A 25,407-nucleotide genomic window follows, 5' to 3' on the forward strand; every position below is an offset into this window, starting at 1 on the left:
GTTACAAATATACTTTCATCTGACTTCTGGCTCAACGGACGGTATGACCCTTGAAATTTAAATACAATGTCTTTTCATTCACGAACACGCTCTGACATCTCTCTATTAAAAAAAATGTATACCGATGTGTGCAACCATCCCAGCCGGAGAGCTCTGCCGACTCTGAACCCAGTGCTTTTGTGGTGGGTCACGTCTCACCGACCCGGTGGCTCCACCAACGGCGGGGGGGGCGAGAGCCGAAGCAGCGCAGGCTTCCCGAGGTGGGACAAACGCTTTAAAACGCAGCTGGAGCACCAGGCTGTGGCAAGAAACGGGGCATTCGGAGGGATTTGGCAGCTGCGCGGTTGCTGCGACCCTCCGCGATGTGTGTTTTTATTCCAAACTGACAGAAAAGCAAGCCTCCTCCCGCGCCTACGCCAACCGATGCCAGCGGGTAAGGGAAGGCTCGGGGGGGGGTCCCGCACCGCCCGTGGGGTGGGCAGTATGAAAAGGTGAGGTGCGATGGAGAACTGCCTGCCCATGCCAAGTGTAAAACTTAGAGGGGGTCAAAATCCCCCTAATCTCATCCCAAAAGCTCCCGGGAGTTTTGTGCTACAGGGGCCTTAGGGATGGAGCCATCGGTCAAGCCTTAAGCCAGTACAAGAGAGCTGCAGTCAGAGCCACCCAGCGTTCTAAGGACTTTAAACGACTTTCCAGGCATTATACAAATCAAACCAGAAGTGCGATGCGATGCCTGCAAACACCTTCAACACATCTGGCTTGGGAAAGACCAGACTGACTGGCTTGAAATCTGTGATGCTTCCCTTCCCTCAAAAAGGGTTAAAAAAAAAAAAAAAAAGAGATGAGCTTTCAGTCCCTCCCACCAGTTTTTAGATCAGAAATGCAGAGGTGGTATTTTTTTCCTTAAGCACCAAAACAAATTAACCAGTGCAGTTCCTCTTCAGAAGTGAAAGAAAATAAAAATCAGCTTGGAGCTGACAAGAAGCATAGAAAATTGGAGGATAAAAGAAGAACGTTTGTGAATGCTATAAGACTCAAAAAAGGGGGAGGTAGAAAGCTGAAATTCAATCGCAAATGGTGCATTCAGTATACAGAGATGCTATTATATAAACTAAACTGTCTCTGGGTGTTTCTTTAGGTTTATACTTGTCTAAGTGAACTACGCAAGTATACAAATGCCAAAACTTTATTTGAAAATACAAAAGAAATGCCAAAACCTGATTTTCTAGGGCTTATATCATCCTAAAATCAGGCGCACATTCAATTGATGCTCTGAAGTAAACACTACTCCAAAAGACTATGGTTAAAAAAAGAAAATGCTGGAGAAAGAAAACCACCTTTCCTGGTTTAACTCGACAGCCATCCGAAAGCACACGGGCAACCTGAGCAGAAAAATACTGAAGTGCCCTGATGCCAGTCAGCTTCGACAGGACACCAGTCCCTAACTGGGCACTGCAGCAGCCCAAAGGCCGCTCTGGATTCACGGCAGCCAGCACCCATCGATAGTTGGGGTGAGAGGTGACAAAAAGCATCAGCCCCGTCCCCAGTGCCATCGACGGGGAGGTGGTGGCATCAGAGCTACTTGCTGGCTCGCTGCTTTGGATTCAGCAGCAATTCCTACACAGAGGTGTTTAATTAAAGCACTTTTTAAGCCCTGTTTAATTGAATTTCGTGGAAGTGGTATCAGAGTCTAGAAATCACCCATCTTTACTGCGCAGGTAAGCGCTGATTTTCCTGCCTATTAGATTAGACAAGGGGAGCATCGCTGGAAAATCTCCTTGCAGCTTCAGCAGCTGTCATCAGCCGCGGCTTGACCATGTGTAGTCATGAAGGAGATGGGCTGACAGATACCTCCAAAATTACATCGTAGGGCCAAGCGCAAGCGTATACTTCACCTGCCTCTGGAACACGTTGCGGGGTCCTCACAGGCACCCACGTGTCTGGAGTTGCTCCAGGTTTTTGGTAATAACAAGAACAACTCCGGCCTCTACGTGCCTTGTTTTGAGACAACAGAAGGATGTGAGCATACAAGATGTCTGAGGACCAAGCCTCTGATACCTAATAGGGTCCAATTTATATATAAATAAATATCTCTCTCAAGATTTATAGGCCAATACAAAATGTAAAAAGCTTTGAAATTAAACATAAAAACATGGTGAAGAAAGAAAATGTCAAGCTCTGCCTCAACGCTGGACTGCCACTGTATTTACCGTGGCTAGCAACTCAAGTCCAAATGACTTGAGAAAATACTGAAAGGCATATTTATTTCAATCAGGTTTTCTGGCAGCAGAGGACTGTTAGTCCTAATTAGTTATTGCTTTTGAAAGCCAGTATGGAATTGATTAAACAGATACAGGCAAAGTTTAGGTCTTTTAGGCAGGCTGCTGGAGCGGGCTGGTCCTTCCCCAACGATGTTGATGGAAGCCGAATGACAGTGATAATCTGGGTTTGTTTCTTCTACCCAATTTCTAATTTTTCCCCAGTTTGCAGGGATTAAGCATCCTTCCGTCAAATCTTGCTGAGACTGTCTAGTGGGTTTGTAAGTAACTGCCAAGAGAGGGAAAGATTCCCAACAGACAGAGGGGCTACATAGTCTTGTATGACTTTTTTCCCTAAGAAACCAAACTAAAATCCGTAACTCAAACTGCATGTACACATAATCATTTCCAACCATGTATATGCATGGGCAAAAGCAGTACTTCTTAAGACCTAAAAAGGTGCACATTCATAGCTGGGGTGACATCAGTGCAGAAAATACTCATTTACCCTACTGCTCCACATTGCACAGATACCTGGAAACCCCTAAAATGAAATACACTAAAGGAATTAGGAAAATATGTTGCCTTGCAAGTTCTCGCTGCTCCCTCATGTACTGTAATTAAGTTCCTTACCATTTTCTTTCACCCCATTAATCAGGATAGTTTCTTGGTCTTCTGAGGCACAATCCTGCTCTTGTTGGTCATCCATCAATTTAACCTCTTTCTGTTCACTCCATGCCCCACTGCATCTGGCCAACCTGCACATTTCCAGAAACACAACCACAGTCAGTACAATTCCCAGAATCAGCTCAAGGAACCGTGAATAAAAAATAACAACAATAAAAAACCCCCACACAACCTCACATGCTGCCTTTACTCTGCTTAAGAGGACAAACGCTATTTATTTAGGCTATTGTATTTTCACTTTTCCACTCCAAAAGCCAAGTCCGATATATTTTGACAAGGTTAAAACGCTATATATTACCATTTCCTTCCTCAAAGTCCTTCTTTAGAAGGCAGAGCGGTGCTCTGAACCTCTGCAGCACCCTTTGCATCGCCCAAAACTGCTTTGCAAAAGCAGGAAAGTGTTATTATCTCCAGATGGGTGAGCGGAGACATAAAGAGGAGAGGATTTGCCCCGGTTGAGACAAGAGCAACTCTGTGTTGGGGCTGCAAGAGAAATGCATATATCCCGAGTAACAACTGCTTGCCCAAGCTACCAGCTACTGCTCAAGTCTTCCAAGCACCGGCAGGTACAAAAAACTCCACAGAAAAGCATTTTTTTTGGGGGGGGGGAAATGATCTCAAGTTCCATTTTTCACTCAAAACACTTCATCATGAGAGCTCCTTCCTCGGAAGCCTTGGTCCCCTGACACCTACCACCGCTCACACCGTCCCCCCCCTTCAGACAAAGCTTCGTCTCAGTTGTATGACCACCAGTTGAGGCTGAGTAGACTTGATGGTACTTCTCCAAAGCAACAAAACCAAGATCAGGTTCAAGCCCAGATTTTCTCCCTTCCTGTGCTGAAGATCCCCCATTAAAACAATCACCTGCTTATGGAGAGAGAGACGGAGCAACAGATGGATGTGGCCGAGTCCTTGGGCACGGGCGGTACAGGATAACTCTCAGCAGTGCTCCCCACGGACAGAACGACAGAAATTCACCTCTCTGACTGTAAATTCCAATCAGAATCTACTTTTTTCCTTCTAGCAAATTGAACTCGACTTTTTCCTCCCTCATAGAACAGGTACTAGATCAGAGCATTGTTTTAGGTGCTTTTTTTTGTCATTTTTTGTTTGTTTGTTTTTTTAAATCAACATTTGTCAATGTCTGATCTTTTCACAGTATTCACTGCCCTGGGTTCAGCAGCTGAACTTCATTCGTATTCAGATTTGCAGTGGAGTCCTCTTAATTAACGTGAAATCTTTACAACCGTCTTAGTAAGTGAAACCTTCACTGAACTTAAAGATGTTGTGACACCGAGTAAGATAAGAATAACAAGCATCAGTAACTCAATTCTTTTGCATATTTAGAGGAATATTTAACTAACCCTGAGAGTTTTACTTTGATGCAAATCCGTATTTCAAAGCTCTCAAAACGCGAGTCGGTTAGCTGCAGTAAGACCCCTCTCTCCCACCAGCACCCACACCCTCCCCACCACCCCGGGCTCCCACGGCAGCTGAGAAAAGCTCCAACCGAAGCATCGCCGACGTGTTGTATCAGAAGTGACTCGAAACACCGAAGCACGGATCAGGCGTCGTTGGGAGTTATTTCCATGCAATTTGAAGAAGATTAACTTCTAAGTGTGAAAGCTGCTCTGCGCTTTCCTGCAACGGTCTACAACTTCATGCCTCCTTGATAATATCTTCTGCTTATTAAAAATAACTTAATATAAATATGAATACGCTTTAACAATATCTATTAACAGAAATATTAATAAAACTCCTAAGCCTCAAGAGAAGCAGGGGCTTCTCGGGAGATCAGAGAACCACCACTGGCCCCACACATGGGCCAACGTGACTTCTGAGGAGGGGGCTGTTTGCTGCCTGAGGAAACTCTGGGGGAAGGAAAAGCTGAGTTGAGTAAAGAGTTTCAATAGATTGTGACCTGGTAGATGTGGTTTGCACACCCTCGTGGTTTGCCAGGTGGAAAAGATATCTGCAAAGATCTTCCATTTCAATTAGCTGTGGGCAGGTAGGGTTGGAGGACGATGCTTTTGGCTATGCACGTTTACAGATTTGAACTTGGTTGTCCCTTCAACACACTTGCTGTGGATGATGGGACCATCATCTTCAACGTACAGAAGGTTATAATCAATATTTCTGTATACTCTGATCTTTCTGAAGTGCAGAGATGATGCTCTGGTAGAGACTTGTCTGTGCACAGCCACCAGCAGATGCACAGTAAAAGGGGAGAGGCCCTGCCATCACGCTTCGCGTGCACCTATCTGTAGCTGAGAGGCTTCAGCATCCAGAGACTACATCCACAATTTATTCTATTAACTTCCCTAATTATTTTCAGTCTAGTTGACACCGCTGGCTCCCATGGCACCTTGCAGTAACACGTGCGGCAGCTTCTGCGCTGTGTGAAAGGGACCTGCTTTTGTTTGGGTTGAACCTGCTGTCCCCCAAAGGATGGGCCACGTTTTCGCACAGGAACACAGTCCTAGAACGGACTTGGGAGTACGACCACCATTTAAATATTTAATAATAGTTATATTCACAGAAGAATCACGGCACCATTTGAAGTTATCGAAGTACATAGGCCAAATCAGGATACTACTGAACTTTTCCTCACAGTTCAATGATTAACCCGCAGAAACCAGGTTGAGGGGGAAGAGCTGATCCAGCGTTGCTGCAGAAAGCTTCATCCTGCAAGCCAAGTCTTTGTTTTATCAGTCCGATAAGCTGAGACCCGCAGTTGTAAGCTCAGAAGCAAAAGCATCGTCTCTGCGTGGCTTTGCTGACCTGATTTTTCCCTGGGTATACTGGCTTCTAGTGACTTGGTGTAAAATGCCACAAGCGGCCTGTTTTCAACCAGTAACATAATCACAGCCATATTAAACTAATGGCTGGCAATGAATAAAACATAGGACAAAAGCAGAAACAATAATTCTCCGATAACATAAATATGTCACTTCCAGCGCACAAAACATCTCTAGAGAGAAAACAACAACGCGGACATAAAACACTAGTGAGCTCACCAAGAAAGATCCCAAGTATTTTAAAGAAGGTATCATCTATCACTGCCGGGCTTTCCACCGGAGGAGGAAGGAGCAGGGTCTCACATGTGGGTTACATGCCCCTCTGCCTGCTTGCTTCTTGCTCTTCTCGCTTTCTTCTTGCTCTGTCAGTTTGTGGAGTCGGTGGTTTGAGCGCAGTTTGCAAACAGGTACGTGAGGGAGGCTTCTGCCATTCCTTACCTCTGACGGATACTCAATGGTCAACCTTCAAGGAGAGAGCAGGGCCCATCTGGGCAACCGACTGAGGAGGCAATCAAAGGACAAGCAGGCAGGCAAGACAATGGGGGCAGAAAAAAAGAGAGCTTATAGGTGGGGAATCCTGTGGGACTTTTGATCCCCTATTATTATTTTTTGGGATGTGTGTGCATAAGGGGGAGGAATGTGCCGAAGGGACGTTTCCAGTGGATGTGATCCAAAGGCTGGAAAAGACAATGAAGACAACAAAATGCAAGAACAAAGGGGATGTGCCCGTGGATGGCTATTTTTTTTGACCACAGCAACTCGGAGAGACGAGCTGAGCTCTAGAAATGAGCTGGAAAGAACTGAGAAGCGTTCAGACAGGGCATCTTCATATATGGTCGGAGAAAAATGAAGTGCGAGTGAGACAGACAATCCAAAGCTTGCAGAGACCTGCTGAACAAGAGGACCTTTTGGGAGTGGTGCGTGTGACCATGAAAGGTCAGATCCCAAGAGGAACAGGGAGAAACACTGGCGACTGCAAAAGAAAAGCTGACAAAAGGGCTTGATGCAATGCAGAACAAGAAGAAAGCAAAGACTGGGAATAACAAAGAGGAGAACAGTTGGGTCCCTGGGAAGAAAAACTAAACCAAGAGAGGTCTGGGGTATAAAGGTGATAGGCAGAGAATACACTGGGTAGCAGGAGAGCACAGAACACAGAGCCATCTGCGGACAGAAGTATAAAAGGGATAGAACATGGATTTCAGACAGTGTCAGGCCATTGAAGAGACAGTCGACCGGAGTCACGCTATTATGAAGAACCGACAGGAGGAAAATCAGTCGCCAGCTTGAAGTTTATGAACTTGACTGGAGCTGGAGTGGATGGAGGAAGAGGATGATGGTCAAAGACACAGTCAGATGAACTCCAGGTCTCTGGAGGAGAAGGGCAGGAGAATAGCTTGGCAGGTTGTGCTTCAAGGACGGTCAGAGGTGGTTCAGTCATCGGGAAGAATTCAGAAGGACTTTTTTTGATTGCGCCGCGTACTTCAGGGCATTGGTCTGCTAAGATCACAGCTGGCATGACAGAAAGATACTGGCTAAGAAAAAAGATCAAAGGGAAGATGTCGCAGAAATCAAGCAGTGGAGCTAAACAATAATCCAGCTCGTTTCAAGCACAAGATGGACAAATTAATGGACAGAAGGACAGGATGCAGTTGTCCTTGATAGCAATACCCAGGACTCAGTGACCTGGAGAAATCCTTCTGAGCCCTACAACTCGTGTCAGGTGAAAGACTGCAAGTGCCTCAAAAAAGCCCTCAGCATCCCAGCTGAGAAAACTCTCCATTCCTCACGGTTCCTGTCAATTTTCCCACTGCCTGTGCTAATGGGGTTGTACTAAAGCTGCTAGCGACTAGATTGTGTGCATAAATCTGGAAAAATATAAATGCAGCACCCAAAACAGACCCTCTGCTGTAAACCTCCCGTTGCCTTGTGAGCAGGTGTCCTCAGCCCAGGTGGCCAAGTAACCCCAAGCACTTTTTTTGTTCTGTTTTAAAAGCCCACATTATACTCGGGAAGCTTTATGGGTATTGGCTTTGGTGGAGTGGAGGCAGACGTGGTCAGAGAATGAAAGCTGATGTTCCAGCTGACACCCTGCTAGCTCCCTCTGCTCCCAGCCATATTTAGAGGCAATATCCTACTAGAACATCCCTTCATCAGTTCTCTGGAGTAAAACCAAATTATTTCTTTTCCTATAAATTCAACAGGATATGCAAAGCAACAGCAACACGAGCAATGCTCCCTATAGGAAATTAAACCGAGGGGTGCCGGTTATTTACCTATCCCAAATTAGAAAGCTAAAACATCTGGACATGCTCCCACATTCATCTGCAGTCACATAAATGATGGCCCTTATGTTCACTTAAAATGGCACTTTTTTGTACGGCTTGGGTTTAAGCATGTTCCTACTAACATTAATTTTACAAAGGTGGAAGGGGAAACACCACCAATTCATACAACTATGACAAAAAAACGCGTCTGCTCGATGTCTGTCCTCTACAAAGAAAGCAACAAGTTGCTTTGCTTCTTTTTCAGCCAGAAAATGTCCATTCCCCCCACCCCCAGTATTGCATGTAGCAGCCCTGAATAGATGTTTACAAAGTGTACAGGTCAGGGTCCATCACCTTACTGGTGTCGGAGGTGCCACAGGGAGAGGACGTGCCCTTCAGCCTCCCCAGATGCTGGCCCAAGGAGAAATTGTGCCGAGGGATCTGCTGGAGAGATTTCCTCCCGCCAAGGGGACTCTCTGCAGACTCCTCCTTGGAAAGGAGCAGCGATTTGGCTCACGGCGTTTTCCAGCAGAAGCAGTGATGGTGGCAGTGACGCCCTGGAAGCACTTAGAGGGGATAAAGGCAGCCAGTTAGCCATGACTGCCATGTAATCCAGTGCTTGGCTGCTTATATATATATCCACAGCTAGTAGAACATCGCCTCGCTCATATTTCCTGGGCACCAGCATTATATTCTTGAAGCTTTATACACTCCTCCCAGGCAGAGGAGAAAAAAACCCCAAAACTACCAGGTAAAAATAAACCGATTGAAAGGCCACCTATGCAGATGGGAATTATATTAGTTGGCCTAGATTATGGGCTAGCGATAGCTGTTCCATAATTAAAGATGCAAGAATGTTTTGGCTTCAAGCTGAATAAACAAAAGGTCACTAGCACCCAGACAAAACTCATCGTGCCAGTTCCTATTTACTCACAGCTTTTACATACCGAGTGCTTTTGTTTGTTGTAGATCATGAGGGTAGATGGAGAGAGAGTATCCAAAGTGAAGGAAAATCTTTTTATGGAGAAGTGGGGGAAGAAAGTGAAGAAGAAGATGTGGCTTTTTTTCCTACAGAGTTGTGAATAAGCGCAGGTGTTCTATATATGCAGTTGTATCTTTCAAAAAAAGAGCTTTAGAGAAATTAATTACATGTCAGAGCCTCTGACAGGTCTTTTAAGAATTATGATACTTTTGAATGAAAACATTATATACTTAAAAAGAAATACCATGTAAATGTCTCTGAGATATTTACATTCAGTGGAGTAATAGTAGAAAAGAATTCAGCTCTATCCGTGATGCGAATGGATGCTGAACATGCTGTGCTCTTCCTAACAATGACATCTCCTGCCCTTGCAGGACTTCATTAACTCTCCTGCAGAAGCACAAAACAGAGTTCAGGGGCATCTGCCGGGATGGAGCCATAAACAGAAACAGCATCCCCGAGCGCGCGGCTCCTCTCTAAAGCAAGGCCATCGCATCACACGCCTCCCCCTGCGCAGAAGCGGGCAGCAAGACCTCTGCGGAGGAAAATATCCAAGTGGTTTTCTGTTTGGTTGTTGGGTTTTGGTTTTGTTTTGTTTTTTTTTTTTTCTTTTTTTTCTTTTTATCCCTGACAAAACCTGGGCAGGACGTCAGACAGAGAGCTTCCTGTGGAGGAGACTGCGATCCCACCACGCACCAGGAGCCGCGGCAGTGATGCCAGGCTCAACGTTCTCTGGCCTGAAGGATATTATTTCCCCACCAGATTCTGAAGTTCCCAAATCCCTTTTATTCCAGGGATTCCATTTGATCCTTGGTTTTTCACTATAATTTGATAAGTGGTGGGTGAAGTGATAAAAATTTTCACTTGCCAGCAGATGGGGATGTATTTTACTATTAAGTCTCTAAAAGTGCCTCTCCAAGTCAACCTATTCTTCCAAGAATTTACTTTTTTATTTAGTACATGAGGTTTCCAGAACTGACAGGGTTGAAAAGGTGAAGTTCATGAGGAAAGGCACAGTGCAAAACCATCCTCCCACTCTGCGCATCATAAAGTGTTTCTCCAGTCCGCGAAAGGGGTGTTGGAATTCAGGGTTCTGGTTTCCAGGTTATTTTCCCAGGAAAATCTCCTGAGGAAATCATATCTCCCAGCAGTTCCCTGGGCTCCTCCTATCAACGATGGTGAGCATGTGGGAGAAAAGGCCAAGTGGAGGAGAAATAGAAAACAAAGAAGGCCTTTGTGAGTCAATCCTAGCAGTGAGACATCTAAAGCCCCTTCAAGAAGGTAAGGTTTGACAGAGTCAACGCTAATTGAGAATAGGTTTGGCAACCTAGGTATAAATACAGATAAAAGCCTCCAATTAGGAATAAATCTGGGGGAAAAAAAATGAAGTTGATAAAAAAAGAGCTTGCAGAGAAAATGGAGAACACAAAAACCATGAAAAGAAGAAACAATTTAAGAACTAGTGTGTTCCCAGAAGGTGGAAAGGATGGATGGCTTGTTAATATTCATAGCAAGCCTCCACTTTTTCCTCAGCTGAAAGCAGATGCAACAATTATCGCAGAGCCTGAGACCCAACTCCAGCAGACCCCGAGATACGATATTAAGAGCAGACTATTTTAGAGCTGACTCTGAGATAAATGACAGTTTCTGACCTTACTCTGGGAGGACATAAGGTGCAAGTGTTTCAAGACCTGTCACAAACAACTTTAAGGAAAAAGGAAGGAAGTGAACAAAATTATAGCCTTCCTGACAATGCACACGTAAAATACAGAAGGAGCTTTCTCTGTAAATGTATTCTTACACATCAAGAACAGCAGTATATCATAAAGGGAAAAAGGCGGCAATTAAAATCCTTGAGAAGCTGAAACACATGAGGGAATGTCTGAAATACGGCGCATTTCAGCATAATACTGTATCATATCAGGGAAAGGATAGCTGCTAAACCCAAAAGATGAGAGTACCAAAATGCAAAGAAGGAGAGTGAAGAATCATTGCACTACAGGTGAGCAAAGGACGGGTGTGAGACGGGGCAGGAACCGGGGAGAGGGTGGAACCTTGTGGGGATAAAACAGTCCAAGTAGTAATGAGGAGAACAGAGAGACTGAGAAAATGGGAGAAAAAAGGACACTCCTAGTCCAAAAGCAAAGGACGTCGGCCTTGGATGAGCACAGTTCAACGCTACGTCCCAAGACGTCGGTCGAGAACCTGTTAGAAAGTTGATGATTCAGGTAAGGAAGAAACAAATATCTCTTTTTCACCAGACATGGGATGAATTTACACGGGGGCTGGGGAACTATTCCCCTGGGAATAATGAGGGTGAGGAAATGCAGGAGCCCAGCTACACTCATGAGGGTTTCAGTGAGTACACCCGATTTTAGGATCAAGAAGCATAAAGAGGATTTCTGGCTACCAAGAGCAAGGGAGGACTATTAAGAAGAGTCGCTGGGTTTCTTTTTTTGGTCATCCTTTATCATTTTATAAAAGGGGAAGGAAATTAAGCAATAATTAGTGTCACCAGCTGTGCAGTTTTGAAAAACACTGGCAAGCTGAGGGGTAGATTTTAATCTCCTGAAAATGAAAAAAGAACGCAAACTTTGGTTTAGCTGTGATGGCCTAAAGTAAAAACATTTCTATAATTGTTAAAAAAGATGAATAGCCTTATCCAAAGAAAGACGGTTTTACAACTGACGACAGACAAACCTAGTATTAAGCCATTGGTACAAGCCTATTAAAAAAATCAGTGATGAAAGCTGTGACAGGTACAGCTGCCACCTTGCTCCCCAGGACAGGCTTGTAATTTTATGAGCTAAATACAACCTTTCAGTCTTAGCAGGCAGGCTGCTGGATGAGGACTTCTGGTCCACCCTGATCAAAGGTCACCTCAGAAGAAAATTAACAGCAGCAGCTACTGAGCCAGGGTTAGCTCCTTCTTTTTACAGCTTATTAGGATTACCAATATATTTAGAGAAGCAGAAGTTATCTTTGTCTGGGATGGGATGAGGGGAAGGCAAGAGAGGATTTTGGGGGTTTTCTAAACTTCGCTCTTGATACATCAAGACTGTAAAGAACGGAGGAAAAGGGGGTATTTGTTGGAAGAGCAAGACCTGAATATATCTGAAAGAGGAAGAACCCTGATATTGCTCCTCCATGGCACAGACATATATTTTAGGACTTGAGGCACTCTATATAACTCCATGAAAGTCATAAATCAGCAGGTCTCATAATTTTCTAGCAGCCCTGACTTCAGTAGAGGGGAACTCAAATATAACCAATACTCTGTCTGGAACAGCACCCATCTATTCTATGCTGCCTCTCAGCACAAGATACATACAAAGATTTCCAGGACTATCTAAAAGCAAATCAATAAATTGTTATGGGAGGCTGTCAAGGCCATGAAGAGAGCGAGTAGCTCATTAGCAAGGCTTACTAACAAATCATAAGAACGCAAACCGCCACCATCAGCAATATACCAAAAAGCAAAACAAGAGCCAAACCAGAGTAGCCGGGGATTGAGGCCCTTCCAAACCTGGGGTTTAAAAACCAGCAGAGTGATCCCAAAACATCACTCAGTACTGGAAATTAGAGGTAAATTGACTGTTGTGCAAATTACTTAAGCAAATAAACTTATTCTCTGAAAGAAATACTAGGCGAGCCAGTGAGAAGCTAAAAAAGGTTGCCAATCCTGTTCAGAAGAGATACTAAGGAAAACAGATGTTTCACTTGGGAGAGAAAACAGACACTTTTAGACAACTTTAAAACGTATCTCCTCTCTCAACTGTCTGTTTTAGCTTGTGTGAGAGGTAAAACCCTGCCTCAGCCAGAACCAGAAGAGAAAGTCCTTAAACGACCCCCCAAGGGAGAGGGAAAGCAGATACTGACACTTACCCAAAGACTGATAAGCAAGCAGATCCACATTGGTTTACAGCTGAATTTTAAGGGCTCTGAAATGTTTTAATGGCATGGAGGGGATACTCTCTCCCACTGGAAGGGAGCAAAGAGAGCTGTTGTAGACTCACTTCATCGATAGACGTCAATGCCAAGCGTTGGCTGTCATGTTGGCAGATGGCCACGCGCTGCCCGGATTGGGCGTGCGACTCCAGATCACTCAGGACTCATTGTAGTCAGACAAACTGGTGATAAAATTAAGAGGGCACTTAATGCACTACATGATAGTTCCGAAAATAACGTTCAAGATACCATAGCAAAGTCTTGAGCCAAACTGAATGGGAGAAGAGCAATAGAAGCATTGTTCTTTAGAGATGTTGAGATTTTACATTTTTGCTTTGTCAAGAAGAGCTGGCATTGCTGTGCTAGCACGTGGGGTTGCCTCGATGAGGTTAATATTAGCAAACAGGGTCCCCACTGCTGCCACTGCCCCATGCTCTGCCTGTTGACCCACCACCAGCCATTACGGGCACAAGAAAAGATGCCCAAAGACAGCCTGGAATGTTGCTTTTTGCCTCTCCTCCTTAAAAGCAACTGTATTCCAAACATGTAGTTTTCACTCAATCTCCGGATATAAAGTTAAGATAAATCAGAAATGTTAAGGGCCTGCACTTCTGAGAAAATTAGGCTGGAATGATTAAAAACCCCAACTCTCATAAATCTGCAAATGTTGAAAATTCAATGTGATACTGGGGTATTAACCTTACAAAACCATGAGGACCTCTCCAAAGCTAATTATGTATCAGTCTCGTCTAAAATAACAAAAGCCATTAAAGAATAGTTTGGGATGGAGATTTCTTGATGGGCAGAATTGTTTCATTTAAATGAAGTTATTACCAAAATTCTCCTTCCGCTGCACTATTTACGGATAGGTCTACAAGACAGTATCTTAAAAGCTTAGCAAACTCTTCCTATGAACCTAATCAGGAAATATGAGACACCAAGGTCAAGTGCATTAATATTGCAGAAGCTTACTAAGAAAGGGGATGTTTCATAGTCCCTTGCACACTGGATATTTATTATCAAATAACTCAGCTGAAGAAGGGTGTGTAAAATTTTGTTTAAAGATACAGATTAACAGGAAGCCAGAACAGCACATGGAAACGGATTTCACAGAAGTATGCTGAAGGAAAGACTCAGTCCTAAACTTTACAATTACCTCTTTTTTTGACTTCTTAAGGCTCCCTATCAGAAATACTCTCTTCTCATCCCTGTTAACCACCAGGTTTAAAAAAAAAAAAAGGAGAAAGCAGAGATGAATTTTTTTTTTTTTTTTCTGTACGAATTCGTGATATATTAAAGTCTGGACTAAGGAGGGCAATTAAGCTGGCTGGTGCTGGATATGAAAGCTCATCAGGATATCTGCAGTAACCCTAGTGGGGTAAACATTTCTCTTTTCTAATATCTTCAAATTAGAAATTTTATAGGAAGAAAGAAATCTTAGCAAAGCTCGTTTGTCTCTTACTAGCAATTAGCCAACATGGACTCAGGATAAAAAGTGTTAATTTCTAAAGTGTACGTAATTTTCATAAAAACATAGCTAGGAAGACCAAACAACTGAATGCTTGGCTTAGGCACAGGAAGAAGTTAAGCTACAGCAATGGGAGGAAGGGCTTGTTCCTCCCATATTTTTGCTGCATTGATGATAAAACACGGGCCATCATCGGCTTTGGGAAACTAAGGAAAGCAGATTGCTAGAAAAGAGGCAAAGGTGAGAGACCCCCCAAAAAGGGGTGACATCCCTCATGGACATGGAAGACAAAAATCCCTTAGCCATTAAATCCAAGTTCCTCGCCAGATCCTTTGAATATTCATGAACAACTTGAAGTTTTATAAGGATTTTTCCTTTTTATATATATATAAATGACTATATTGGTAGCAGATGGGCTCTTCCATATGATTTCCTTTTTAAACTTTCAACTTCCTGCAATTCCTGCATATTCCTTGTGCTGGGAAAGGAAAGCCTGTGCTTTTAGCTCTAGAGTACAAAGCTGGGGTTACTTCTGTTCATTTGCTTTTGCTTTCAAAACCTTTAATTACACAACCGGGTAGCAGCTCTTAAATATATCATCATCATCATCATCATAATTTTTTCCCAGAGACCACCTCGGTGTGTTGGGTCTGCCAGGCAAGGCGAATCTGAAAGTGACTTACGCTTACAGAAACTCTACAGTACCTACTGACTTATGCACATTTTCATAACAGAGTGAGTAGTTTCCCATAGCTGACACAGCTGGACCACCAAATCTTACGGGTAAAATAGCTTCAGAGCCTCATCCCGGGATGCGCATCTGAAGGAGCAAATGGTTCTGACTAAAAAGGGAAGAAGGGTAGGTAGGAAAAGCAAATGATCAAAACACTTATCACACCGAGAAAAGAATTTCTTAGGCCCGATAAGGAGTCTGAATTGATGTCAATTATAAGATACCATCCATTTTTAGCTAATAATTCAGAAACAGGATGAATTATTTGAGGAATAATATGTGATCATTTATTTAAAGACTTGTTCTAATGTATACGCTGGAAGCAGCAGAGTTAAGGTTGTGTGAATACTTTAACGCTTACATTTCTGGATGGCTATCCCTTCCCATTCAAATGCAGAGATTTAATAGCCCTGTATTTAGTTTTAAAATACAGCAGCTGGTTTGGTTTATAGGGCTCCTGCATTTATCAAACAGCAAGCCATTTTACAAGGCTGTTTTATATGCATTCTACTTTTCCTCCACTTTCCTATTCACGTTTAATAAATCTGCCAGCATTTTCCTTTGAGAACTGGTTCATTTATTTAAAATTCCCAAACAACCCCATCCACGACTCTGCATGCCTTAGCAGTTCACCCGATTAGACGAAAGCGTCAATTAAATATAAAGCTACATCTCTTAATTTTCGCTTGGAAAGATTCTGGGTTCCGCCAAACGCTGAAGGCGATTTCCGAAGGCAAAATCCCGCATTAAGAGAGATTGCAGCTCCTAAGATATCGGTCCAAATCTCCATCTGTATCCAGGTAACAATCTGGAATGTTGATATTTAAGAGGAAAAATATCTGGACAGCTGCCCCAGCTCCCTGGGAAGCGATGTTTAGTTAAAGTCTTGGATATCTCTGAAAGAAGATGTGGAGATGTCACACTGCGGCTGAAGCATTTTTTCAAGTGCTGAATTATTCACCCGTGAATCTCAGATGTGAAATCCAAATGCTCCGGTACTGCCCTGGCTTTAGACAATGTCTAATTCCTTTCTGTGCCACTGCAGGGTCTCTTCATCAGCTTTCTTTCATCTATAATCACAGCCAGGTCATGGATTATTAGTCATATTCACTGCAGAGTTCAAACCCCACTACACCAATCAACCAGCCTGGGACTCCCGAAACGCTCCCCCGGCATTAATAACCGCGCGGCTCACCGCCCCGCCGGAGGACCCCAACGCCGCTTTACAGGGGGCACAAGGAGGTACAAATCGCAGCAGCCCTTTGCCCAAAAAAAAAAAAAAAAAGAGCTGAAGGGCCAAGCTGGGCAGAGCCCACCAGCACACCCCGCCGCCGGCTCGCGGGCAGGAGATGCGCAAGGGCCCGCGCTCCCCCAGCCCGACGGCACCGGGAAAGCCGGCTCGCCGCCGCCACGCAAGCTGGAGACTCGAGTTATTTTTCTACCGTGCGCAGTGTCCTTTCCCAGGATTCCTTCAATTTAGGAACGGAAGGAAAAGCCGATCGGTGCTTCGGGCTCCTCTTTTGCAAGAACGGCGAGTGCCGCTCCCCATCCAACGCGGTGCCCGGCAGAGCACGCTGAGCTGCCCGATGTGGAGCCCCCACCAGCACAGCATCCTCACTGGGGACCCGCCAGGGACTGGGGACCCTTCATCAGCTGGCACCGACCTCGGCACTGTCCCCCCACACCTGGGGCGGTCACACATCGCCCGGCCACACACAGGCCACTGGCCCCAGTGACGCTCTGCAGGTCCCGCAACCACCTCCCCCCTTCCCAGCATCCATTTATTTTCCTTGTCGCTAAACTTTTTTAAAACTCGGAGGAAGTCAACATGTTTCCTCGTTCTTTCTCCATGCGAAGAGAAAAAAAAAAAAAATCATAAACAAAGGCATTTATCAGGTTTTGCTGGAGGTGTTACTCTGCATATTGAGCCGCACGGCTGCAATTGTTTCATTAGGAGGACTTCGCTTATGTTTGCAATGTTAACGAGTCTTGGAGAACAGAGGAAAAAAATACTACGGGCAATGCCGCAGCAAAGATAAATAGGTAAACATCCTATGCCTGACATTAGTTAATACATCACAGCTTTATTCACTTAGGGCAGCTGTGAAATCAATTCTTCAGTAAAAATAAAAAATTTGTATCCAAATCTGTGCTCATAATATGAGTGAGGCAAGGAACGATGCAACAGGGAGGGAAACCTTGTCTTTGCTGTACATTTTGAGTCTGCTGATTTGTCTTAGCCTAATACAAAGCCCTGCTAAGTACCTTCTTTTCCACAAAACATCACTTCTGTCATTCTTCCGCAAAAGTAAACCACCCATCCTTTTTGTTAAACTTTCTCAGAAGTCAGCAGCGCTATGTTCCAGCCTCTCAAGGACACTTTACTGTAGTTTCCAAAGGATCCTGGCTAAATTGGTAGCAATGATGGAAACCACAGGAACCGCTAAAAATAAAATAAAAACCCCTTTCTTTTTGGTAAAGCTAAGAAAACGTTTTAAACCAGTCCAAATCCCCCCCTCATTTCTGGATAAATTTCTGAGCCGCACACTGTAAAGAATGAGACTGCGACGAAGTCAAAGCCAAGCTGAAAGCGGCCTATTAAATGCAAACCAAAGGATGAATTCATGGTTTCACACCAATTCCCCTGGAAACCTAAGACCAGATCATGGATAACTCATCATCTGCAATAAAAATTAATCTGTTGGAATCTCCTGCAGAACCTGACCTGGCTGGAAACAGGGCTTGCTCTTCAAACACAAGCAGTCACGACACGGATTCTAATAAGGCGAATTCCGCGCAGCGATGGAGTGTTACAGCCCTCCAGCAGCGCATATGCCGCGGCCGTCGACAACCTTGTCTTGAAAAAAAAGGGGTTGAAGGGAGGAATCCGGCTCTTACGCGGACGCCGTGAGCGTGAGGATACCTGCCATCCCCGCAGAGACCCAAGCAATCGCTGCGAACACGGCATTTGGCAAAAGATGCGCCCGCTGCACCTCGAGGCTCTCCTTTTGGGTGCGCTTTGCTCGTGTCCCCGCTGTCACCCACCTCTCCGTCACCTACCCGTGCCATTCCAGCCTTCAAATGTACGCGCAGATTTGAGGGGGGACCACCCTCGTGGGAGTGCCTGGCTAAAGTCCTGCCCAAGGGGCAGCACGTCTCAATTTTCAAGAGAAGGACTCGAGTGATGGATGGGCACCCAGTGATACCCGAACCAAATTCCCCGTTCAGCTAACAAAACCATGGCTGACATTCGTTACAGACCCCTGCAAACAGCGATGAAAGGGGAAATACAAAGGAAAATGGAGCCTACAGGCTCTGACTTGGCAGTAAAAATATCATCAGGGAGGAACAGTGTCATTGAGGTGGCTGCACAGTGCCATCTGTACCCTGCCGTGCTCGCAGCTCGAGCAGCCGCTGCCAACGCTACTGGCCTGATCTGGACAAAATCCAGCTCCCAGCCCTCAGAGTAAGGGTTAGTAGATGATGGGGGTGCACATTTCTTATCTAAAGGAGGAGCAAGCAGCTTCACTTCTCAACCTTACAGCCAGCTCTACTGCTGCGATAAAAGGAGGTGGGAAGGATGCGACCTCCACGTCCCGTGGCAGCGCAAGGTGACGCGGCCATCTTCAAGGGGCTTAACAAACCCCTTATTCCCTTTTAGGTTTAACAATCTTATTCCCCAATCTGCAATTAAAAGGAGCGCGAGGCAGGAGCCTGGGGATCCTGCACATCATACAGGCACCTCGGATCCCGTTCGGACTTTCCAAACTACTGAGTGCTTTTTCGGGCAGCAGCTGTGGATTACGCGGGGGCTTTCGTCTATTTTGAGCTCAAACTGATTGGCAATTTTGAAGAACGTGCTGCAAATTGCTCTGCTAATCACAGCAACTCCAGCCATGTAACTATATTAAAACAACATCGGTGCTGAGACAGAAAACCGAGAGCAGCCAGGAAATGCTGAGTTGAGGTTGCCTGCTTTGGATCCTGCATCTTGCCTGCTTTTATCGGGATGCTGCAGCCTCCCTATTTTTTCCCCCTCCACAGCAATCTGGCTCCAGATTCCAGATGGCTGCTCGCACCAATTCAACTGTAATAACACTTAGTGTTTCAACTTTATGTCTCCTAAGCGCTGGGGTGCGTTTTCAGAAAAGCGAGTGATTTTGCGGCAGCCGAGCTCGAGTGGTGGGTATTGACTTTCCGAGGCTGCAGGCACCTGCCCGCTGCCACCACACATCATCGCTCGCGGGCGCAGAGCTGCAGCCCTGTGTTTTTAAAATGCGAGTGTCAACTGTACCTGGAAAAGGCCACTCGTACAGCTGAAAAAGAATGTATCCCTCCAAGGAAACATTGACAGACGCAGAATAAGCAGAAGATTTAAAATTCCTCTTATGCCAAGTTGCCTCTAAATCCTTTTACTGGAGATGGGGAGAGACGGGGCTTATTGACAAGACGGGGAAGGTGGCAATCTGCTCCAAGCACATGGGCGCCCGCGTCTGCCCTCAAGCCCTGCGCACCTCTGCCTTCCCCCAGCTCCAAACCAAAAGCCCCTTAGGGAGCATCGTCTTCTCTGTTTCCCAACAGCCTGCGAGGAAAGAGCGGGTGTCTGTCCCCTGTGGTGAAGACAGCCGGCTCCCTCCCTTCTGCACGGGCCGGCTGAGATCCCAGCACCTCCCGCCAGCGTCTGGAGAACTTGGGGGCACCAACCCCCACTCCAAGGTAAGAGCTCGTGTCTCCACGACAGAAGAGAACACGGAAGTATGCTTTGAAAAGTGCATTCTGTGTATCTTCCGGCTCACCGGTTAAGAGTTGAAAAAATAATAATTTAAAAAGTTTCATTCGGCTAAACCAAACATTGACCTTCAGACTCCAAGCAGGGACACACACTCAAGGCTGGTCCTGGTCGCTGCCATGGGTCAACCCAGCCATGGCTGTTTGGGTGCAGTACGTGGTGCTCCCCGAGCTCGGACGAGGGGGCAGGACTCTGCTCGGGAAGCGGACGTGCTGCATCCAGGCTGCCTGCACGGGCCAGGCATCAGCAAGCGTGGGAGAAACAGCTCTTCAGTAGATGTGGATTAAAAACCTCCGGGCAGAAGAATCTACCTCCCGTATGCTGAAAGGTGTCTCAATTACTGACTGTCCTAAACAACAGATAAAAAGGGAAGGGGAACAATACCCTCGCCGCTGGTTGACAAACACAAAGGTCGATACAGAAGGATAAATCACCCAATTCTCCCCTTCCATGCATTTCACGTACACTGGTGAAATATCCTCTACAATGGAATAAATCAAAGTCCATCGTCAGGTTCAAGAACACATTTAATGCAGATCTATTCATTTCAAGGAGGGTCTGTACAATGGATAGCTTTCCCCTTCAAAAATTATTCAAAACTGCAGGCTTCCTTTTCATTCTTCTGCATCTTAACATTTAAAAAAAAGAAATACGGCACATTGGTAACGGAGAAACATGTTGTACAAATCATAGCCTGCTGTAAAAAGTGTATTTCACAAAGACTTTCCATGGTACAGGGACAAGGACCACTTGTTGATAAATTACTTTCACTCGCAGAGTGGAAAGACATATTTGTATGCACCGTAAGTGGTGCTATTGTTGAGCAATTTGATGGAAGTCCAGTAAAACGCATTGTGCAGGTTTTATTTAACCTCATTTAAATCAAATTAACAGACAGGGATGGTGTCTAGGGACAAAGCAGAGTCCAATACATGCGTCAAAGTGTATTTTTTGAGATAAGGAATATCTATACCGAATCATTCACTTAGGCTGCCCTTATCCCTTTAGGACTTACCTATAATAATAAGGACCTGAGCAGCTCCACGGTGCAGCTTCAATCCTCTGTGCATTTTTATGTCACGTGAGGAATGGGCAGCCAAAGGACGCAGCACAAAGCCTCACCGTTTCAGATTGCTCCGTGACGCCACTAAGACTTAAGCAAAACCAGAAACCTGCAACGAGAGCAGCCTCCATTCGAAGCTCAAGACCACACATGTATTTAGTGATGGAAGGAGGTTTGGTACCACTGCCGAGAGCTGCAGGTAGACACCCGTGTGTAAAAAAAGAAGTAACAACAAAATCCCTACTACTACCACGAACTCAACATGGAAATGGAGCCAAAAGCCAAGATGCATTCAAAACACGCAGCAAGCTTTTCAAACCAAAGACGTGGGTAAAAAGTGTTTGGGGGGAAATGCTGACTGGGACGTCTGGGAGAAGAGCCTGCGGTTTGTACTCGAACTCTTCCTGCGGCGCAGGGGAAATGAGCCCCAGGGATCTGTGCTGGGGAAACGCTGCGTCCACCCCAAAACGCGAAAGTTAATTTTGAAGATTTAAGACTCCTGGAACTTAGTGCAGAGCTCCGGATCACAAAGATAACAGGCCGCCAAAAAATGACCGGGGATTTCATTAGGGCTAGTAACTGTGGAAAAAAACGCGCTCCCAAGCGTGCATTGCAAATTCAGTCTGTAGAAATTCTTTCAAAGGTATCTTGGTTAAAGCAAATGATGTGTGGGCATTTGATTTGCAGCAAACAAGCGATTCTGCCTCCGGGAGCAGCAGTGGGAGCAGGAGCTGGTGGGGATGGAGGCTGCAAGGAAAGCGGGGGCCCTGCTGAGCCTCTGCTGGGGTGGGATGCGAAGCAACCGAAACCTTTGCCGTGGCCCCGGATCTCCGGAGAACTCTACCCGCACGAGTGCTTACAGCTCCAAAGCAGGAATTGACTGAACCTCCTCTTTGCCAAACAAAATGCAGTTGCAACACGGGAGCGTGGTGAACTCCAGCGCGGAGGAGGACGGCGGTGGGGATGAAGAGCGAAGGTGAGCGGGCAGAGGCGCTGGGCGCCCGGCCTTGTGCTGCCACAGCACCACGCGGTCAAATACAGCGATTTGCTGTCAGCGCAGGCTTCCTGCTGATGAAATGGAGAAGTTTTCCTGATTGAAAAATAGAAGAGGAACTTCCTCGTGATCTAGCAGACACTGACATAAGCCAGCACCATGAAAAAGCCGGCCGATGTCTTAGCAAGAAAGATGAGAGCGACGACCCGCTGAAGAAACTTAAGAGCAATGCATAAACTAAGTCTTAAGCCAGTCTTCCAGCTGTGTCCATGGGTCTTGTTTAAGGAAAAGACATTATCACAATGTCTTAAAGTCACTGAGAGGATTCCAGTCCATTACCACAGCGAGGTGACGTTGTGAATGATGCAACAGGCAGAGCCTGTTTTTTTTTCATCTTGGATCTTAAAAATGGGGATTGGCATGTCGAAGTATGTCTAAAGCACAGGGGACAGGCTGCTTTCACAGCAGGACAAGGCCTGCAGCAATTTATAGTGATGGCTTTTGGCTTGCCACGTTGGAGAGGTTAATGGAGAAGCTATTGGACGGCATGTCTCTCAGCCTGTTTGCTAAACCGACACGATATCCTGGTGCATGCTAAAAATCTCCGAGCAGGAACTGATAAATGGGCTGCAGCGAGCTTAGGGCTGCAAAGCTGAAACTAGACCCAAAGAAAATGTGAGTTGTTTCAGAAAGAGCCAATTTACCCTGGCCACGGCGAGGTGGAAGCTGTCACCACTTAAATAAGAACAGAAGCTGTGAGGACTGGCTAGCTCCTCACGCGCTCCTGGATGCAGAGTTTTGAAGGGCTTGGGTTGTGTTACAAAAGGTTTATTTGCAAGTTTGTTGGTATTTCAAAATACCGCGTGGGAAAGAGAGCTCTTTCAGCAGCAAGCAGAGTGGGACGTTGCACCCCGAGAGCTGTAGCCTGGCTCACCCCTGGTTTAAAAAGCTTCCATGGGATGGATGACAGTTTTAGGGCTTCTGTTTTGGGTTCACCTCCACCTGAAACACAAAGGTCTTGACAGAGTGGCGGCTTATCACAGCAAAAACTAAGCACTATAGAAAAGAAGCAATTAAACCACTCACAGTGATTAAGTCCATAAAACATTTTCACTTCTATTTGTCTGGGAATAGCTTGATGGAAATGACAGGCCCCACTTAATGTGTAATAGGTTTAGGAAGCTGTAGAAATCCCGTGGGACAAGACGCCAGGCGCCCAGGTGTCCTGCAGCACGATGATTTTGCAATCAAACGCAGCCCAGGGCCCAGCAAAGGTTGCACCGACGCCTTGGCTGCAAAGCTGAACCGGGAGGCAAACCCCGTCTGACGGGAAGGAGCGAAGCACTTGTGCGCAGGAGAACAACTGTGCCCAGAAAAAGAGATCTGCAACAATGGAAATCTGTGCTAGCAAACAGATACAGCTCAGATCACCATGTATGTAGTTACAGGGTTTTTTTTTTGCCAAGTATTGCAGCAAAAGAAGCCAAACCCAAAGAAGTGAGGAACCACAGCTCAGGGTGAGTATCTCCAAGGTTGATGTCGACTGAAGACATCTTTAAAATCTGAGAATGTTAAATGTTTCCTGGTCTTTTTCTCTGATAGGGAGGCTTGTATCAAGGAAACGACCTATGACAACAAGTTTGGTCTCTTGCCCAAAGCGACCCACAGAACTGGGTGATGTAACTACTGGGGTAAGGGCGGTGGTGCGGAGGATGCTCGCGAGCGCCAGGGCTCAGGCTCCATCTCTACGCGGGGCACGACGGCGAGCCGCTGCTCAACCGCAGGGCGAGCAGCAGCGCAAGCCGGGGCTGGGAGGAACCCCGCTTTTTTCAGCATCCCCTTGGGCAAAAAAGGCTCACGGTCGTGATTTTGGAGACCCGTCCGCCTCCCACCTCTGCGCTGATGCTCCGGGTCCAGCCAGCTCCCCGCAGGGATCCGCCGTGCTCCGTTAGCCCACGGACAAGGAGGAAATTTCCGTGCGCAAAGCCGAGCCCCGGTAAGATTTATTTACACGGGGGTGAGTAGTCCGGTTACGTGTCTCAGTCTGCCAGGTGACAAATGCCCTCGGCTTCCATTTACCTCAAGATGTGCCGAGAGCCTTTCAGAAATTAAACCTCTTTATTCCAAGGTAAATGACGCATGTTTTGCTGTACAGACTCTTTGCCTATTATCCGCTGTGCCCATTACTGAATGCAGGTGTCACAGATGGTGCAACTCCATCGTACTGAAGGGCTTTCGTCCTCCTTTCTCTCAGCGAGTAATATTTTTCTCTCAATAGCAACCAGATCTCTGGGTTGAATTGGCTCAGTCGTGTCAGGTCACTGCTGTACCTCCTCTGCCTACCAGCACAGATTTCTCTTCCCGCTTACTGTTGCTTTTCCTGGCATTGATTTGCTAATATTTCGTTAATATATCCCTGATATGTGTTCTTTGTATAGCTTAGAAAAAAAAATGACATCGTCACTCTCACTCTTTAGATCCGATTGTGGGAGGGAGTTGAAGTGCCACTGAATTTATGCTAAGATTTAAAAGGATGCTATCAATTTGAAACTCACAAAGTACTTCAATTTTTTTTTCACCTCAGTTAACAATCTAGCAGCACTGTAGAAGTGAAGGATTTAAAATGATCTAAATTTAGTGCTTCCAGCTCACCCAGTGTGATCAGCTCTGACTGTTTGGTGTTTTTCCGAATGCTTCAGCTCCTGGAGTCAAGCGATGACATGACAGTCTCACCTAAAACAAAAGTATGCGTCTAGCGCACCAGACTGCAAAGAAATACTTGAAAATATCAACCAAGTACGACCTGGAGGCTCAAAAAACAACATGCGCATAAAAGAAATAAATTTTTTTTTTCTCTTTAGAACCGTGTGATTTAAGCCAGTCTTACAATTTCTGAGCATGTAAGGATTAGCCATGTTCCTTATCTTTTACCATTTATCCAGTCTGTTCATATTTTACCCTGAGCTCATACTTACACATTCACAGTTGCGACGGATCCTGCTCTGGTTTACCTACCTGATGTCACCATTGCATTCAATGACGTTGATTTGCTTGGAAATGCAAAGCTACAAGACAGACACTGTGTTATTCTCCCTTCTTTACAGAGGTTCAAACTAAACAAAAAAAGGTTTTGGATGGCAGATGAAATAGGACTTACAATAGTGTGCAAATAACAGTTGTGTTTGGTACCAATTCACTATGCAAAGGTCCCTTTTACATACATGAGCATTTTCTCACGCTACAAGCTAAAGAAAAACTAAAGGAATACGGGCGATTTTCTGGAAATCACATATTCTTGAAAACCTTATCATGTGTAGATGCGTATCATCCATAAAAATATTCCACAGAAAGTTAAATTCTGTCTTTTAAAAACACAGCTCTAAAATGGCTCAATGGACGAAAACCATTTTTGGTTTTCATTTT

The 25,407-nt window shown here is 45.4% G+C and overlaps 1 protein-coding gene across 2 annotated transcripts in view; it reads right to left on the bottom strand.

Moving 5' to 3' along the window:
• The window catches only part of NEXMIF (neurite extension and migration factor), a 170,109-nt gene that overhangs the window by 8,913 nt on the left and 135,789 nt on the right, over positions 1–25,407 (bottom strand). For both annotated transcript variants that reach the window (XM_042807217.1, XM_032983375.2), the window contains exon 3: positions 2,892–3,016. In XM_042807217.1, the coding sequence (XP_042663151.1) occupies positions 2,892–2,967 (76 nt within the window). In that variant the 5' untranslated portion in view covers positions 2,968–3,016. The remainder of the gene's footprint in view (positions 1–2,891; positions 3,017–25,407) is intronic.

This window comes from Tyto alba, unplaced genomic scaffold, assembly GCF_018691265.1.
Source record: "Tyto alba isolate M040663 unplaced genomic scaffold, T.alba_DEE_v4.0 Super-Scaffold_5, whole genome shotgun sequence".
In the NCBI taxonomy this organism is placed as follows: domain Eukaryota; kingdom Metazoa; phylum Chordata; class Aves; order Strigiformes; family Tytonidae; genus Tyto; species Tyto alba.